At 38.8% G+C, this 19,185-nt stretch overlaps 1 protein-coding gene across 8 annotated transcripts in view; it reads right to left on the bottom strand.

Annotated features, from left to right (window-relative positions):
* Positions 1–15,258: 15,258 nt before the first annotated feature.
* Positions 15,259–19,185, bottom strand: part of NRP1 (neuropilin 1) — a 152,907-nt gene continuing 148,980 nt past the window's right edge. For all 8 annotated transcript variants that reach the window (XM_081160371.1, XM_081160375.1, XM_081160372.1 and 5 more), the window contains one exon: positions 15,259–18,129. In XM_081160371.1, the coding sequence (XP_081016497.1) occupies positions 17,840–18,129 (290 nt within the window). In that variant the 3' untranslated portion in view covers positions 15,259–17,839. The remainder of the gene's footprint in view (positions 18,130–19,185) is intronic.

Below are 19,185 nucleotides of genomic sequence, written 5' to 3'. Positions count from 1 at the left end.
CTTAGAAATAAGATTTGTACAATGCAGATCATTTAAAATACCTATTGTCAACTATGTCTGAAAATTGACTGAATTAACTGAAGTATGTCACTATATAAATATGAACCTTTTGCATTGTTTTACCTCCAACAATCATTTATTTATTTCAGAAGTGAAATGGAATAATTTGAATTTCTTTTAGATCTATAGCACTCTAGTTTATTTAAATAATAGATGATTGTATTTGTAACTTTCTGCACAAGAAGGGGTTAGAGGGGCCTAATAGCATCTGCAGAATATGCTCAGAGTAACATGGCCGTTCTGCATTAGGAGGTTCACTTTACCTAGTGACTTTATAACAAGAATACTGTGCACTTGCAGGTGACTATCTGTGGGTCCCTGCTTAATAAACATTCAATCCATTTCCCTGCACCCCTTGGGACTGAGGAATGGCTCACAAGGTAAGCAGTGTACATTACATGTTGGCACAGCTCTGTGCTTGGTCCACTCCATGGAGAGTTTAAACTGAATTAAAAGGGAATTCTGAGCATGATGGGAAAACTGGACACAAGAATAATATTTTCTTTTTAAAAAGCTCCATTTGTCAGGTGCTGCACTGCAAAGTGCTTTGCCTTTTTAATATTTTCATAAGTTAAAATGTATGTAAATGCAGGAACTTATGACCAGGAATTATAAACTAGAAGGACTTTGTGGGTTAACACTGTCAGTGGAAGAAACAAATAATGCCGTTTTAAAAATGACCTTGAGATCATTGGGTCAAATGGCAGCTCCATATTTAATTTTTTAAGGAAACCCAACACTGTTTTCCATAGTGGCTGCACCAGTCTGCATTCCCACCAGCAGTGTACTAGTGTTCCGTTTTCTGCACATCTTCTCCAGCACTCGTCATTTGTTGATTTGTTCATGGCAGCCATTCTGACAGGAGTGAGGTGATATCTCATTGTCATTTTAATTTGCATCCCTTTGATGATTAGTGATGTTGAACATTTTTTCATGTCTGTTGGCCATCTATATGTCCACTTTGGAGAAATGTCTGTGTAGGTCCTTTGCCCATTTTTAAAATTGGATTGTTTGTCTTCCTTTTGTTAAGTTCCTTATAAGGTTTGGATATTAACCTCTTATCAGCTGTATCATTGACAAGTATGTTCTCCCATGCATTGGGCTCCCTTTTCATTTTGTTGATGCTTTCTTTCGCTGCGCAAAAACTTTTTAGTTTGATGTAGTCCCATTTGATTATTTTCTTCTTTGTTTCCCTTGTCCTAGGAGATGTATTGGCAAACATATTGTTATGAGAGATATCTGAGATTTTGCTGCCTATGGCTACTTCTAGGATTCGTATGGTTTCTTCTAGGATTTTTATGGTTTCACTAGAAATATATCCTAAGAAACCTGAAACATCAATTAGAAATGCACCCTTATGTTCAGAGCAGTGAAATTTTCAGAAGCTAAGATCTGGAAATAGCCCAAGTGCCCATCAGTAGATGAGTGGATAAAAAAAGCTGTGCTACATTTACACCATGGAATACTATGCAGCTATAAAAAAGAAGGATAATCTTACCTTTGGGACACCATGCATGGACTTGGAGAGTATTATGCTAAGGGAAATAAGCCAGTCAGAGAAAGACAAGTATCACATAATCTCCCTCATATGTGGAATCTAATGAACAAAATAAACTGATGAACAAAATAGATCCAGAGACATAAAAGTGTGGAACAGACTGATGAATCTCAGATGGAAGGTGGGGGCCGGGGAATGGGTGGAGAGAGATTAATCAAAGAACTTCTATGCATAAATGCATAACTCATGGACACAGACAATAGTGTGGGGAAAGCCTGGGGTAGGGGCGATGCAGGGTGGCGATCAATGTGGGACAAGGGGGGGGGTTATCTGTAATACTTTCAATAATAAAGATAAATTTAAAAAGTAAAAAATAAATAAATTAATTAAAATGACCTTGAAAACCCAAAATGCTGCCAGGAATTTGACAATGGAGACTGGTGTGCTGCCCTCTTTTGACTTGTACAACAGCCTAGAGGGTCTGTCAGCCACAGGGTCTCCACTGCACACTGGTGGAGAGTGGGTGCAATGTTTCTGGCCCTCAAATAGAGAAAGACAGGTCTGAACCAAGGCACTGAATTCTGACCTACTGATGAGACAATGTCTTATATGAGTGAGTGACTTCTAGGGTGGTTTTAAAAACAGAGGTGCTATTGAGGCCCTTGGCATTAGGATGTTTTTATAAGCAGTTGTTGCTTTCTTGTGATTGACATAGATTAAATTATTGGCCAGCCAAATAGAACCATCTAGACTGCACTCCTTGGTACTTATACTGTTAAGGATTATGGAATTTATAATCACTCACTTCTCCATTTGTTTCTCAACCCATAGAACTCCTACTTTGTGCCAGACTATTTGAATAATTTGACTGTTTCAATACTGTGATCCCACTATGGATGGACAACCTCCTGGTCTGAAAATACTCATCTTCCTATTCGACCTGTTTCAGAAATGAGTATATGGACAATTTGTTTTTGGTTTTTCTGCCTCCTTCCCTTTTGTGAAATCACCCCCCCCTTAACCAGTTTTTTTTTATTTAAAAAAATTTTATTTTTAATTAAAGTTTACATTTAATATAATTTTGCATTAATTTCAGGTATACAGCATAGTGATTAGACAATCAGATGGTTTACAAAGTGTTCTCCCCAATATTTCCAGTACCCACCTGACACCATATATAGTAATTACAATACTGTTGGCTATATTCCCTATGCTGCACTTTACGTCCCTGTGACTATTTTGTAACTACCAATTTGTACTTCTTAATCCCTTCACTTTTTCTACCTAATCCCTCAACTTCCTTCCACTTTGGCAACCCTTAGTCTATTCTTTGTATCTATGGGTCTATTTCAATTTCATTTGTTCATTTATTTTGTTCTGTAGATTCCATATATAAGTGAAATCATGTGGTATTCGTCTTTCTCTGTCTGACATTTCAGTTAGCATAATACCCTCTTTAGGTCATCAATGCTGTTGCAAATGGTAAGATTTCATTCTTTTTTATGGCTGAGAAATATTCCATTGTATATCTGTACCACCACTTTTTTATCCACTCATCTATTGATGGGCACTTGGGCTGCTTCCATATCTTGGCTATAGTAAATAACATTGCAATGAACATAGGGGTGCATGTGTTCTTTAGAGTGTTTTGCATTTCTTCAAATATATACCCAGAAGTGGAATTGCTGGGTGATAAGGCAGTTCCACTTTTAATTTTCTGAAGACCCTTTATCCTGTTTTCCATAGTGGCTGCACTAATCTTCATTCCTACTAACAGAGCATGAGGGTTCCCTTTTCTCCACAACCTTTCCAACACTATTTATTGATGATAGCTATTCTGACAAGTGTGAGGTGATATCTCATTGAGGTTTAAATTTACATGTCTCCGACAATTAGAGACATTGAGCATCTTTACGTTCTATGTCTATTGAGCAGCCATCTGTAGTTATGTCTTGATTGCTGTTGGCCCATCCATGGGTGAGGTTGTCCCACAGGCTGGGTGACTGTGAGAATTGAACTTGACCACATTGTACAAGCTACTGTGTGGGGCCAAACCCATGAAGTGGAATTTGCCCCTGTAGGGTCTGGTGCTTGTGTAGATCTTCCTTTGGGTGGGCTGCTTGTGAAACTAATTGGGTCGTGTTCTGATGTGATCTAAATCCTGGCACCCGGTGTGTTAGTTGTGGGCCTCTTGGGAAGGACTCCAGTTCAGGTTAATGTCAGGTGCTACCTGTGACCCACCCTGGGCTACCTGTTTGAAAGTACAAAGTGATTTGTAGTTTGTGGATGCTTATGATGGGCTTGTGTGTGCATGGGAGGGGCAAGCTGTCTACCAAGGCCTGCTTTCACCAGCACTGAGCCCAGGTGCAAGTCAGCTAAAGGGCCAAGTCTCCCTGAGATCTGCCTCCACCTACTAGCTGCCTGTTAAGCTCAGTCACTGATAGAGCCTCTGGTGGTACATGAGTTGCATTGAGTTGGTTCTCAGTGAATCACCAGGTAGGAGTGAGTGGTATTCACCAGACTGATGCAGATCAAACTTGGCACTAGTGTTGAGTGTAAAGCCACTCAGCAAAAGTCTCAGGGCACACCAAGGCCAGCACCACCCTCTGGGTACCTTCAGGCCTTTGTGGTGAGGCAGGGTCTCAAGGAGTCATCAGGGAGAGGCCAGCAGAGTTCATCAGGCCCAAACACACCAAGATTTGACTGTGTGAAGGGAGTGCTTTGCACAGAAACAAAGGCACAGGTCAGGCATGAGAGAGGAAATGGCCCCTGCCTTAGAGCCACACAATTCAGTCTCACCCTGAGTCTACCATGACTTCCGCAAGAGCCCTCCAAGAAAGTCTGCACTGCAGTCCAAGACTGGCTCCAGCCAGCTTACTCTTCTGCAGGGCTCAAACTTGGCAGAGTAGGGCCTCTGTGAGTTGGGAGGGCTAGTAGATCTCTTCTGGGAAGAAAGCACCAGTCAGACATGTGGGGACCAGGGTTGCAGAATGGTCTCCACCACAGAACTACACAACTCAGTCTCTGACAACCCCTGAGTCCACGTGGGTTCCTCGAGAGCTCTCCACAGAGTCTATACCGTGGGCCCAGGCAGCAGACTCCTTTGCAGGGCTTGAGCTGGCAGGATAGGGAACAGAGAGGAGGGTGGAGCTATGGTATTTTCCCAGGCTGATGCCATATGGATGGGAGTGCTGGACCCCAGAAATATGGCATATGTGGGTGATGTGGGAGAAAGATTCAGCACAGAGATCCTGGCAGCTGTCCCTTCAGCTGTCTCTCTAGAGCCACACAACCCAGTCTCTCTTCACATGACTTTCAGCTGCTCTGCCCTCCCTCTGCTGGAGCCCAGAACATATTCTTGGCCTGATATTCCATCTTCTAAGAGCTACACTTTCTTTCAGTGGTAGTAGGTAGAACTAGGGTCATAAGATAAACCAGTTCCTAACAATGTTTTCACTAGCTCATACATTACTTTCTTGATAATACAAATGGCTTTGGAGAACTGACATGTGGAATTTAAACTTATAATAATGCTTTCAGTTATTTTAAAAATAAAATTTATTTTTTATGTAGAAAGTAATAAACTTTCATTTGAATTTTGTTTTAAAATTCTCTTATGCTCCCAGCCTCAGGGTGTAAGAAGTTTTAGGTAGCCTGTATGATCTATGTCAATAGGACCTTATGTCCCCCCTTAGGTGCTGCATGGTGAGTATAGAACCCAGACAATTTTCTTGTCTTTCCAATCTGAGTGAATTTCAATTCCATTATTCCCTGCTCCCAAAAGCTTTTTCTTCTCCTCACTCACAGTAAGATACTTAATGTTAATTTTTCAATAGATTAATATTTTCACAAAGTTGGCTTTAGCTACTGTCATCTAGCAAAATGCTGGAGGCAAGGAAAGCCAAAGTTTGCTGCCTGCTTGAAATGAGGGACAAAAGAAAAATAGTCAAACAAGTACATGTTATTATTTAATAAGTTGCTCTGGTGCATCATTTTTTTTTCATCCATCAGATACCAGTTTTTTTCATTCATTATTGTAAATTTTTAAAAGCACAGAAAAACAGGTTACAAAATAACACTCAACATTTTTAACATTATAGCAGTAAAGATGTAATATAGATTGATAAATGGATATGTAAATAGAAATATTTTTATGTAAATGGAATTATATTGCAGATGCAATGTTAATAAAAATTATTGAATTTAATTTTACAGGAAAATTAAATAAAATGTTGAACTTCAAAAAATAATTTTTCACTATTGGCAATATTAGTCACTAAAAGATCACTTTAGAGTCAATAAAAGAGTTTTGGGAAAAAAATTTAAAGAGGTCAAATTATTTAAAAAAAAAAAAAAGAACAGTTGTTTTAATCTAAAATAATACAGACAGCATCCCAGCTCTAAAAGAGGGCATCAGGAATCTCTCACCTCGCTATCCTTACATCCTGATACATATTATTACTTTTATATTATTCAGATATATAACATTCACATTCTTTAATTCCCATGAATCTTTTACCTTTTATTATACTCTTTCTTCTTGGCTTTCTTATTTTCAATTCATCTCTGAATTGTCTGAATTTAAGTGTCTGGTAGTTCTTTCAACAACAGCTCATGGGTAACTGTAGTCTTTGAGTTTTCTTGTTTTTAAGAATGTCTGCCTTTACAAATGTCCAACAGATATATGAAAAGATGCTCAAATTCACTAGCTATTAGGCAAATACAAATGAAAACCACAATGAGATACCACCTCACACTTGTTAGAATAGCTATTATCTGCAATAGAAGTAATAGCAAGTGTTGGAGAGGTTGGAACCCTCATTCACTGCTGGTGGGAATGTAAACTGGTACAGCCACTATGAAAAACAGTATGGATATTCCTCCCGAAATTAAGAATAGAGTTACCATATGACTCAGAAATCCCTCTTCTGGGTATCTACTTGAAAATTTTGAAAACATTTAATCATAAAGATATATGTACCCCTATGTTCATTGCAGCATTATTCATGGTAGCCAAGACATGGAGACAACCTAAATGTCTTTTGATAGATGATTGTATAAAAAGATGTGGTACATGCACACAATGGAGTACTACTCAGCCATAAAAAAGGATGAAACACTGCCATTTATGACAACATGGATGGACCTTGAGAATGTCATGCTAAGTGAAATAAGTTAGATGAAAAAAATCAAGAACCATTTGATGTCACTAATAGATAGGATATAAAACTAAAAGCGACAAGTGAACAAACAAGACAAACTAAGGAAAAAGGTGGTGGAGTAGGTAGAAGAGGGTAAAGGGGATCAAATATATGGTGACTGAAGGAGACTTTGGATGATGAACACACAATGCAATATACAGATGATGTATTATAGAAATTGTATACTTGAAACCTATATAATCTTACTAACCAATGTCACCCCAATAAATTTAATAAAATAAAGAAAAAGAATGCTTGCCTATTTTTCTTATTTTTGAATAACATCTTGGATTGGCATTGTCGGTGTAACATGTTCTTTCCATTGGAGCTTTGTAGACTTGGCTCCATTGTTTTGAATGGAGCTTTCTATATTACTCTGGGAAAGAGGGAGGCCAAACTGATTTTCTTTCTTCTTTCTTTGTAATTTGGATGCTTGAAATATTCATTAGTATTCTCATAGTTCAAGAGCTTAACCAGGATACAGCTAAGAACCAAAAATTCTGTATCACATTTTTCTAAAATGGTATACAGGGTACTTTTCAATTAGTATATTCAATATCCTCGTTATTTGAAGGAAATTTTCTTGTGTTACATTTCTCAATACATTTTCTTTTCTTTAGGTGGGTTCTCTAATTTAGGGACACAAAGTATCTTTATGTTGGTTTAGCTTTTATTTTCTCATTTATATTAATCCTAGCCATATTGCTTTTATATTTTTCTTTTTCATCTGCAGTTATGATAATTATCTCAAACCTTTCCTTTTATGTCAGTAATCTTATTTTCAAAACTATTTTGCTTTTTCTTAAGTTATTTATTAAACCTGTAATATGCTACTTTGTTGCTCAATTTGTCTTCAGTCTCAAAATCCTATTTCTTTAATATTATGTTATTTTATTTTCTAATTATAAGCTTGTTTATTATGATCATATTTTATACATAACAAGTAATCATGAGTGAATATTTTTTATGGCTTGAGTTATGGTTTCTACTAGATTATGTTACTTTTTTTTTCCATGGTGTTTTTGTGGTTTTTGTTGTTGTTTGCCTGGTGTGAAGGTGCTTCTTTTTATCTGGCTTATACTTGGACCACTCAGCCTGGACCTTTTCTTTGCTCTGATACAGAGTGGGTAATGTTTGACTCTCTTCCCACTATGTCTGACCTATTGTGAGAAAATGAGAAAGAAAGGAGGCAAGTTAATTTTGGTTGGTGTGCAGTATTTATTAGACTACCTGGGCTCAGTTCTCTCTTCTAGGATTATGTTTAAAGTTCTAAATCAGACAGCTAATTGGGTATTAGATGTGAGCTTAGCGGCTTAGCTACTAAGGCCAAAGCAGCGGTGATGTAAATAACATAGAAATTTATACTATCTTAAGTAACTATTTGAATGTAAGCACTCAAGTTTGGTGGCACATGACATCAGCTCTGTAGTGTCAGGGATTCTGAGTCTTTCTTTCTAGTTGTTTGTCAAGCCTTCTCTGCATCACAGTGACACTCAGCTCTTATCGGCACATCCACATCCACTCAGTGTGAAGGGAAAAAGATGAAGAAAAGGGCAACATCTCTTAAAAAAAAAAAGGAACTGAGGTTGCAAACACCACTTCTCCCATATGATTGGCTAGAACATAGTCATATGGCTACGCTTAGCAGCAAATGGGGCTGGGAAATGTATTTTTTTCTGGGAAGTTGTGCTCAGGTGAAATTTAGGAGTTCTATTCTTTTTCTTTCTTCTTTTTTAAAAAATATATCTTTATTGATTTCAGAGAGAGGAAAGGAGAGGGAGAGAGAGATAGAGGAATTCTATTCTTGAAGGAGGAAACTGGAAACTCAGATGGCTCTGCTGCCTCAGGTTTCCCCTCACCTATTGGTGGGATGTGGCTTTCTCCCAGGATAGGGATGCCCTGGGGTTGCAAATGTCTTCCCCAATCAGGGGGTTTCATGGTGCCTTTCTCTCCTCTTCCCACCAGTTTTCCCTTTATTTGGGGAAATAAAAATAATTCCCCAAATAGCTTCCAGTAGTTTCCAATTCTCACTGAAAAAATAAAAAATGATGAGACTATCCTTTCAGTGTGCATAATTCAGTATTTGGTGCTGTTAGTGAAATCCTTGGGACTCCTTTGACACTCCTGTGTGTCCCTCTGGGAGTCAAACAGGTGAGAAGCCAGGCTGTGCTGCGCCTCTCTGCTGCCCCTGGCTGCTTGAGAGTTTTCTGTTTGTTGGGTTTTATGTTTTCAAGTTTATTGAAGTAGGTCATAGTCATTACCTTTTTTAGTTGCTTTTGGTGATATTTTTGCTATTTTTAATCTCATATTCATAGTTATCAGGATAGGAAAAGTTGTTTTATTATTGTTTTTCTCCATTTTTAAAATCATTTATAACTCTCATCCCAGCATTTTTTATCTCCCTCTTTGCTTAATTTTCTACATTGCACTTATGTGATGTAGTCAAAACTATTCACTATTTTAACTCAAACCCCATAAGACATCTTGCTCATTTTCTATCTTCCTATATTTCCTCAACTTTTCCATTCTGCTACCATATTTGTTTTTCTAACTGAAAAACATAATTTTAGAAGTATCATTTTTATATGTAAAATAAAATCTTAGGAGAAGGAAATACTGGTTTATGATTAATATTTGTTTTAAAATCAGCAGCAGGGTGAATGCTAGGTTTTGGGGACCTTTCAATAATCCCCAAGCTGTACCCCTCTGCTTTGCTAACTGATTCTGTGGGTGGCTCAGTTATGTCCCAAAATATTTCTCTAAGGTTGGCATCCCACAGAGCTAAGCTTATATGCCATTTTCAACCAGGTATCTAAAAAATTCTTCTCACAGGTGCTGGGAGATGGGCTGCTGTGAGATGGTGGAGGAATTCTTACTTAATAAATTCTATATGGTAAGGATGCTGCTATTGAGTAGAAATGAGAAAAAGAGAAATTCCATAACAAGCAGAATGTGAAAGAAATTTATTTTCAGAAAAAATTCTGATATGCTAACCCTCCAAATTCTTGCTCCAGAAGAAGAGTGTGCTGGTAGGTTAAACCCACCCCTAACTTTGTCTCCTCATTTCCTGTTTCCACTGAGGTTCCCCTTTTCTGGGTGCTTGCCATGGCTTCTTTACCCACAAATATTTATTTAGTACCTACCATATGTTAGGAACTAATCTATGTGCTGTGGATACTGCAGTGAACTAAACAGACAAAAATCACTGCCCTTATAAAATTTGCATTCTACTAGTGTAGATGGATAACAAAATCAATATGTGAAATATATACTATACTAAAAGATGATATATTCTATGGAAAGAAATAAAATAAGGAATGGAGATGGGAACTGTGGATATGGATAGGGCTCTGGGTAATGTTTGCCTTGCTTTCTTTTGTTTTGGCCTCATATGGACACAAACCCTTCTGCTGTCTCCCATTTGGATAGCTGAGATGCATGAGGACTTTAAAAATTACTAAACAATTCTAAAATGACTACATTCTAAATGTCTAAATATAAAGGGAAAGTCAAATAGAAATACACAGAACATATGAGAAGTATAAAGGTTTGCTCCCAGGACTCACAGAGCCTGCTTCCTAAAATCTTTGTTCTCTGAACTGAAATAATTCCATAGCCCCTTAGCCCAGGTTTCTCGCTTCTTTCCTGACCTGCCTCCACATGGAGGATGACCCCATCCAATCCAACATGCAAGAGTGTTGCTTTTGGCAGAAGCCGTATCATCTCATTTATCTCATTTGACTGACTGCTCCCCCTAAGTTATTTCTCTCCCTAAGTTATGACTGATTTCAGGTCTGAGAGACATCTCACTTCTCTGTGTGGCAGGCACAGTGAATGATCACATCTACCTTCTATAGCAGGAGTGTAGCTTTGCCCTTGCACATTGGGACAGAGATACCCACTGCTTATTGAATATACATGTGCTCCTCCACTTTTCTCGGAGCCCCTAAACTTTGGTAGGGCCATGTGTCAATCCCAGGCTGCAACATCAAGAGACTAGTATTTTGTTCAGTCACTAGAAGCCACATGCTCCAGTTGTTATTGAAGCAAGAGGCAAACAGCCTGGATCCTTCACTCACAGCTTGGAATAGAGCTGTCCTGCAAAGCCACTGAACCCACAGTTAATTCTGGATAAGTTAAACATAAAACTTTATGTGTTAAGTCACTAACACTTGGGAGTTTGTTTTTTACCACAGCACAGACTAGCCTAAACTGACTAATACCTGGCCTAAGTGTAAAGGGAGATGATAGTACCACACATTTCAAAGCATTCCTATAAGTAAATGTTTGGTAACAAGGAGACTTTCCTTCACACTAAGGAGGCAATGCAGAGTAGCATTTAAGAGTTGTTAGATCTGGGTTTGAATCTTGGCAAGGCCACTTAGTAACTAGTTGTGTGACATTAGATTCACTTTTCAGCCTCTCTGAACCCCAGTTTTTGTAACCTCAAATCATAAGGTTGTTTTAAGGGTTAACTAAAGCATCTAATAAAGTATGGTACACAGTAAACATTCAGAAATTCAATAAGGAGTTAAGAAGTTTATGTAGAGTAGATTCAATTATGTGATCTCTGATTGGCTGAAACACACATATCTGATGTCATAACTCTGTGTGTTTAGGGAACAGGGAAAGGACCTAATTGGAGCCATTCCCGGGATCTCTGCAACTACCCAAATTTAGTAAACAGGTGAAACTAAATTGAAGGGATGAGAGAAAGACTATTTATTCTTACAACTAATAGGAATTTAGGCGACTTAAATATATATAAAATTAAGTATTGACCCAAGAAAAATTATTTTTAAGACTCCAAAAAATAATGTCCTTTTAGATGGAAGGCTTGAATCACAGCAGAAGAATTGCAAGAGTTCTGACTAAAATAATTGAGTCTGCTTTAAATATATCATATATTCAAAGTGAAGAAGTAATTCCACCATTATTGAAAAACTTTAGAGGCTGGACAAAATTAGAGAAATAACTCTAATAAACAATAAAATGGCTTCCCAACAGGGTTCCCAACATCAAGGTCATTAACATTGCTGGTACCACATCTCTGCAAGATAATGATGAGGCTTTGAAGAAGGGTGCAGAATTAACTCCTGTCAAAAATGATGGAGTGGGGGAGATGTCCAAGTTACTGAAAGGAGCATCACAAGAGATCAGGACCTGGCAAGTCATCCAATCCAAGCCTCACAAGGGTGAGACCCAGTTGAACGATCACGGACAGCATGCCCATTAATTCTGCCAGAGCAAGTGACTTTCCAACTCCATTAACAGGGCAGTGAAAAAATCAGGTACTGGCTCTGAATGTTAGACATTTATTGAACTCCTACATCATAATAGGTACCATGCCATTCAGATGTGGAGACAGACAATCTTTCTGTATAGAAAAACCCTCTCAGGAGTCCTCTTGGACAACAAAGCTCCATAATTTGACAGTTTCTTACTTACTTGTAACAAGAACTCTAAGGAACAACATTAGAAATCATCAAAGAAAGGTTAAATAGGGTTTGTGTAGTTTTACCAGCAAGATTTTAACCTCTTCACAAACTGGCCATCCCTTTCTTCCCCTGATTGCCTTGTGATGTATAACAGAGTATTTTCTGTGCTTCTATAGCCCTTTGAAATTTTTATCCAGCAAAATATTTCATTGGCTCTAACTCTTCCTTCTCAGGGAAGCCCAAATTTAGGTCCTCACAAGTGATCAAGCAGAATGGCCACAAAGTGCTTCTGAGTGGAGTTTCTAATTTATTAATTTTACTTTGTTTTCCAGGCTGCACTGTGCTCAGACTGTTCTAAAAATTGCTTTGTGAAACCTGCAGTGTGGGGAGCCGTTGTGGCCCCAGGCATGGAGGAGCTGCCTGGGTGAACTGCAGATGTGCTCCCCTGCTCCCTGGGAGATGTGGGTGAGCTGCTGTGGCCCCAGGCACAGAGGAGCTGCCTGGGTGAGCTGCAGATATGCTCTCCTGCTCCCTGACCCAGACCTTGAGGCACCAAGGCGATACTAATTTAGTTTGCGGCCATAGAATTCTAGAAAGGCTTATTAGGAAGCTGGCCCTGGCCTGAAGGGTTAAGGGACAGTCAAGCTACATATCCAGCCAAGGACTCAATCCTTCCCAAAAAGTTCCCATTAGAAGACGAGACAAAGATAGTTACCAAGGTCTGAGCTCCTGCAAGAGGCAGGATGTTTACGCTGAAGGTGTGTTTGTGCAGCCTGGAGAGAACTACTTTGTATCGGGCAAGGGGAAGGATGCGGGGTGGGGTGCTATTCAGCAAAAACAACAGCGCAGGTATAAATTGAGCTTGGAAAATAAACTCGGGGCTGCAGCTGTCACGAGCTGCAGTCCTACCAATCCCATCTTTTTTGTGTCTGTCTTTTCTCCATCCTCACCCCTACTCTCAGGACCATTCGACTCTGCCAGCGGGCTCCAGCACTGCAGGGATATTTTCTAGTCTCTGAGTGTCCCAAAACCACCATTGGAAGCAAAGCAAACTCTCGTACAACTGGTTCAGTGTAATTGCAGACTATGTAGGTGCTTCTCAAACCTGAATTGATGTGAATACAGGCAACCTGGGGATATTGCTAAAATGACTCAGCAGATCTGCAGTTTGGCCTGAGACTCTGCACTTCTAACAGGCCCCCAGGTGCTGCTGCTGCTGCTGGTTCTTGATAGCAAGGCCCTATGTGAGCACCTCACAAGGTAATGCAGGGCTGTGGAGTGTTGGGAGTATTGGAGGGGGCATGAGACCAGTTACATCCTGAACTCTTCACTCAACCTCTCTAAACTTTGGACTGCTCATTGATAAAGTGGGATAATTACAAAATTTACCTCACAGAGCTGCTGTGAAAATAGCTAATGCTCTCAAATTAAAGAAGTTTCCTGCCATTACCATAGGAGAGTCCTATGAAGTGGGGTTTACCCTGAAATGAATGGATCGGTTCATAGGACGCTTATTGCTTACTAACAAGTGACATGGAGGGATAACACGATGTTCTCATCTATACCACTTTTCAATGTTTCTGTGTAATATTAAAAATAAAAGTCATTTATCCTCTTGTCTCACATGCTTCTCAGTGCTCAGTTCTACTCAGATTTCTCAACCTCCCTGTCAAAAAGCTGTTTAAGATCCTTTGGTGGATATAGTTTAGGAAAATAGAGCTAATTCTTGGCAGAAATGCTTTTTAATTCAATACAAAAGCTATAATTATCATTTGGAAGCAAAAACATCATGGAATGCTACAAAATCCACTTGATTTGCAAAATGATATAGTTCAATTCAGCCCAAGTGGCGATTAATAAGTTAGCAGGGAATACAGGAGATGGAACAATAAATGATTTTCATGTTTTAAGTTAAATGTTTCAGTCCTCATGACATATTTAATTCCTGACTTTGGGAAGTACTGTGCAGTGATTTAGCTCATTAAACCCACTAAGAAAAATCTAGCTTAGCCACTAATTTGGGATAAGAAAGGGGTGAAAATCATCTGTATTTCAGGTCTTCTCAAACAATGAAACAGGTATAATATTAATCCATGGCCCTAAGCATTTTTCAAAAAGTATGTCTGCATTGATTCTGATAGTCATCATGTTTTTTCAAGTCATCATGTTTTCTGGAGAAACATCCAGAAGCATAAATACAATTTAAATTCAGTAGAGTGATCACCTGCTCTGTCTCCATCTCTGACTATTTCTCTTAGCAGAGAGACCTTAAAATCAACTCAGTAGGGAAAATGCCCTATTCTTATTAAATCTTGGAAGGTGCAAAAGGTACAAATGTCCAGAGAAAAGCAGAAATGTCGATTCACTGCAAAGAGCTGTGCAGAGCAGCACCTCCCCTCCCCCTTCATGGAGTTCCTATGCTTTCAGAAGTAAGTTTTCCTACAGTCAGAAGAAGACAAAGAAAGAATTACTTGTCTGCGAATAATGAAGGTTAGAGTAGGCCAGTATTGTAACAAGTTTTCTACAGGGTCCTACTCAACATGCTTTAGCTCATTACTTCTATAGTTTTTGTTGCCACTATTATTATTATTATTACTATTATTTTGGTCCAAGATGGAATAGAATTTTTCCTAAGAATTGCCAAGTAGCCAGTGGTAATGCCATGCTCAGCTTTGCCCTATACCTAAATTTAGCATGGTGCAGGCATAAAGACTATCAGATTTATTACCTGTTTTCTACAAGAACACTTGCCAACAGGTATTTGTGAATTTCATTAAAAAAACCCCAAAACTTTACCAAACGGAATATAGAACATTTGACACAAGATTTGGCGTTGGAAATTTTCCACTTACAAGGCTCAATTCACTATTCATTATCTTGATAAGAGTCCAATTTGTGTTGGTATTCTACCTTTAGGAAATGTCGTCTTAATCTTCTTTCCTTATTAGGATATTATTTTTTAAAAAGAATTTAAAAAACCCTTGAAATTATTTGATGCTGGAATAATGCCAATTTCTTTAACAACAACAAAGCTAATACAATAAAAACCATCAAGTTTGGATATTTTATGAAAATGTTTAATTCAACTGTTTCTTTGGAATGTAGTAGTCATAGTTTGGAATTTAAGTTACAGTTCATTTCTATGCAGTTTTTATGCTACTCAGTGTTTGAGAATACAAATGTCATTTAAAGTTAAGGCTTCGCTGTTCATTTTGAAACAACAATTTGCAAGTGTCATACTGTCATAGAAAATAAAATATCTGTAAAAAAACTTGCACAAAATTTATGATGGTACAAAACATGAAGCAATAATATACCAGTAAAATGAAAACATTTTACACAGAAAGTTTTATAGATTTCAATAAAGAAGAAATATGTTATTTTACATCTTTAAAAATTACGAAACAATCTAAAACAATATAAACTGAACATTTGTAACACTGCCTTTACAAATTAATAACTTTATAAACATATAATTTTTAAATATATTTTTCAGTGCAAGATACTTTAAAAATTTAAAGTTTCAGTATCATTTTTCCTTGGCTGAGGATAACTTTAAGTCCATTGCCTTAAAAAACAATCAAGTCTTAGTGCTTTCGTCTTGGTATGATTATAACAACTGAATGAATGCCTCTGGGGACAAAAATCTACTCTTCTTTCATAGTGATCGATACTTTCCTGGAAACGAAAGGCATCCTCAATCCAATTAAACCAAGATGAATGGACTGTCTCCTCCATGATGCAAATGTGACTCCCACAAATGTTTCTGAGTGAGACCTGTAGCAATGCAGGAAGGGAGGAGGATCTAAAAGTTCTATGTACAACATGCCATGATACAAAGAGAGTGAAAACAATCAAAGCTTCTTTGGATTAATCCACATGCTGCCTGATAAGATATTTACTTCTCTGAGCTGTTAGAGGCTTAGACCTTACCAGTCCCAAGGCCGGCTTTCTCTTTGTGAGCAGCTGAAAGTTTCTGGAAGCATTCAGTCAAGTCTCCATTTTGTCCAGGTTGCTGCTGAATGGATTTTTAATTTGTTTTGTTTTGATTTGATTTGTTTTGATTTTACTTGTTTTTATCCCCCCCTCTTATCTGAAAATAGTTCACCACCGGGCACTAGGATTTCTAGCCCCTTTCTTAAATTAGTTCTTAAATTTAAGAACTTTTCTTAAAAGTTCTTTCTTCCACTTCCCTTGTCTTGCCCGATACCAGAACAGGAAGGTTCTCGTGGATCATTTTTGCATATATGGATGTAAAAACCTCATGTTTTTGGATATTTGGAGAATTGTATCCAGTCCTTCCTTTGGGTCTCACTTGAACGCCAATTAGTATTATTTCTTCTCTCAACTTATCATTATTTCTATTAAATGCAAACATTTCTATCAAAGATTATTTTGATTGGAATAGACAGACAAATGGCTCAAGGAAAAAAGATACTGTCACTTTAACCAGTTAACAAGAAAACCAAAGTTAGACTTTGGAGGGCAGAGTTAGGAATTTCCCTTATTTATTTATTTTTAAGCATAACGTCTAGTAAAATTCTTTGCCATTACCAGCAGGTTAAAGCTGCAAGTTTCTTTTCTGGACAATGGCAAATGCTTAAATTGTAAGAGAAAAGACAGTGAGATAGGAGAGAAAGAGCTTACATTTGAAAATACATTCCATATGAAAGAACGGTAGGAGAGAATATTGCAGCTTTATACAAAAGGATCAAGAGACACGAAATTGAACTACAGAAAAAGCAGAATTAAGCCATGTTGCCAAATCTTCCCAGCCCTTGCCTTCCTGGCGGGCTGACGTCTCACACTAAAATATACTTTCTTTTTAGTCAGTGGGCCACCAGGGTTTGATTAGCTGGGCTTTCACCAGCGAGGAACTGAGCGGGTCAATGGAACACAATGCAAACCAGTACAAACAAAAAGGCACTTGAGAGGACATGGACTAGCCAGTGCCAGGATTTTCCGTTGTGGTTGTTGGCAGCACACCCGGTTGCCAGCAGTGTCTGGTGATGGCAGTTTTCTGTATGGAGTTCACAAGCACAAGGTTTAGTACAACACTGGAAACATCAAGAAAATTTGACGGTATTGCTTTGTAAACAGAGCTGACACACTATATTGGTACTGAAGCTACAGTACTTTAAAATAAAACACCCTAATCCTTCTTTGCCTATGCACAATGTGGGCAGTTATACACAGGTACAGCTTCAGGAGTCCACAGAAATGCAGTTATTCTAATATACTCTGGGCATGGGCTACGGGGAGCATGTCCATCAAAAGGGCTCCAGGATAATATACTTGGCGCCAGCATCATGGATTTTGCACAGTTTCTTTAAAGTATCCATAAAAGGAAGAGGAGAGGGAGGAGGGGGAGTCAAAATGAATCATTAAGTCAATCATACTTGGTCTCAACACCAGCATTTGATTATTCAAATTAAACCAACAGAAAAAAGCTGACTGTACATGTTTCTGATTGTTAATACAGCTAACTTGTTCATGTCTGTCGGCCATACTCATTGAAGCTCCTGAGAAAAGCCTGGCTCAGCGTCATCAACGCATTTCCCAGCCTGTACAGTGAAAGATAACACACTCAAGTTATGTCCTTCCACCTCAATTCTCCAACTCGTCTTTTCATCTGTCTGCCTTCATGCCTCCGAATAAGTACTCTGTGTGTTCAGTTTGTCTTTTTTCAACTTCATACCATCCACGAGCTCAAAGTTATAGTTCTCCAGGGCAGATAAGTTTCTTTCTGACATCCCATTGTGCCAACAAGCACAGTACAGCACGACCCCACAGACAGCACCCAGGAGGACACCCAGGGCACTCATGGCTATGATGGTAATGAGGATGGGGTCCAAGGTCTTCAGCACATTGCCCGGCTTCCTGGAGATGTTCTCGTCACCTTCTCCCATGCCCTCATATCCTGGGGTGCTCCCTGGGTAGAAAAACAAAATTGGCTCCATGAGCATTGCCAACATACCAGATGGAAGTTGACAGAAAAATAGAGAAAAGGAAAGGAGAAAATCACGTGTATTTTGTTTGTTCTCTCCCCAGACCCTGTAGGAGATTTCTGAAGTGGGGTTTGGCTCCCCCAATGCTGAGAAAGAGCCAGGTTTGTGCTTGACTCATTGCTGGGAATGGAGGTGTGGAAGGTGAGGGCACTGGGCAGCTGCGACTCTGACAGCTAGTCTAGCCCACGGAAACAAACAATTCTGGGTAAACTGTAGGGTTTATGTTCTAATCTAATTCAGATTTCATGCAGCCCACCATCTGTGCTAGACTGCAATCTGTGTTTTAAGTCCTTGGCCAGATACAGTCACCAAGTTTTGCAAAGTTCTCAGTCACGCACTTGTCTAATGGAGGATTTAACCTTTTCCTGTGCATTCGCCTGATCCCCACCCAGGCATGAGGGATCCTTCCGAGCTGCCCTTTCATGGGGCGCCCTGTCCAATGCCCGGCACAGTTTACACACGTGTTTGTTCTCCCACATGTAAAATCTTCAAGTCGGACAAGTTTCTCCCAAGCCTACAGTGATTTCTCTCAAGAGAAAGAGATCTTGCAGAACAAGGGAATGCTTGCTGCTGACATTAAAAAGGGGCCATGGCTCCTATCTAGAGACCGTGTCTGTGTTGTGCTGAATAGAGCACAGCATCTCTGTTTAATAGTCAGCATCTTTGCAGCCCTGGTGGTTTCACTGGAGATAGTCACATTGCCCTGCAATTTAGTCCCTGGAGAAAAGTTTTCTTTAGAGTGAAACGAGAGATTATGAACGTGGGAGCTTTGAGCCTAATTACCTGGTTAATGCTCAACTGCAGGGTGTCTACTTAGTGGTGTTTGGATCAACAAAAATTCTAATCAAAGAAACTAAAAATGTTTGATGCAAGTCCCTAAACAGGGGCAAACAATCCATGGGGGCATATTAATACTCTCTCCCTTGGTAAGACATTGTTTTGAAACAACCTTTAATAAAGTTTACATCTCAGAGCGATCA

This window comes from Miniopterus schreibersii (genome assembly GCF_964146895.1).
Source record: "Miniopterus schreibersii genome assembly, chromosome: 1".
NCBI classification, from domain to species: domain Eukaryota; kingdom Metazoa; phylum Chordata; class Mammalia; order Chiroptera; family Miniopteridae; genus Miniopterus; species Miniopterus schreibersii.
The sequence above is the reverse complement of the archived record's forward strand: the minus strand, read 5'-3'. Positions and strand labels throughout refer to the sequence as shown.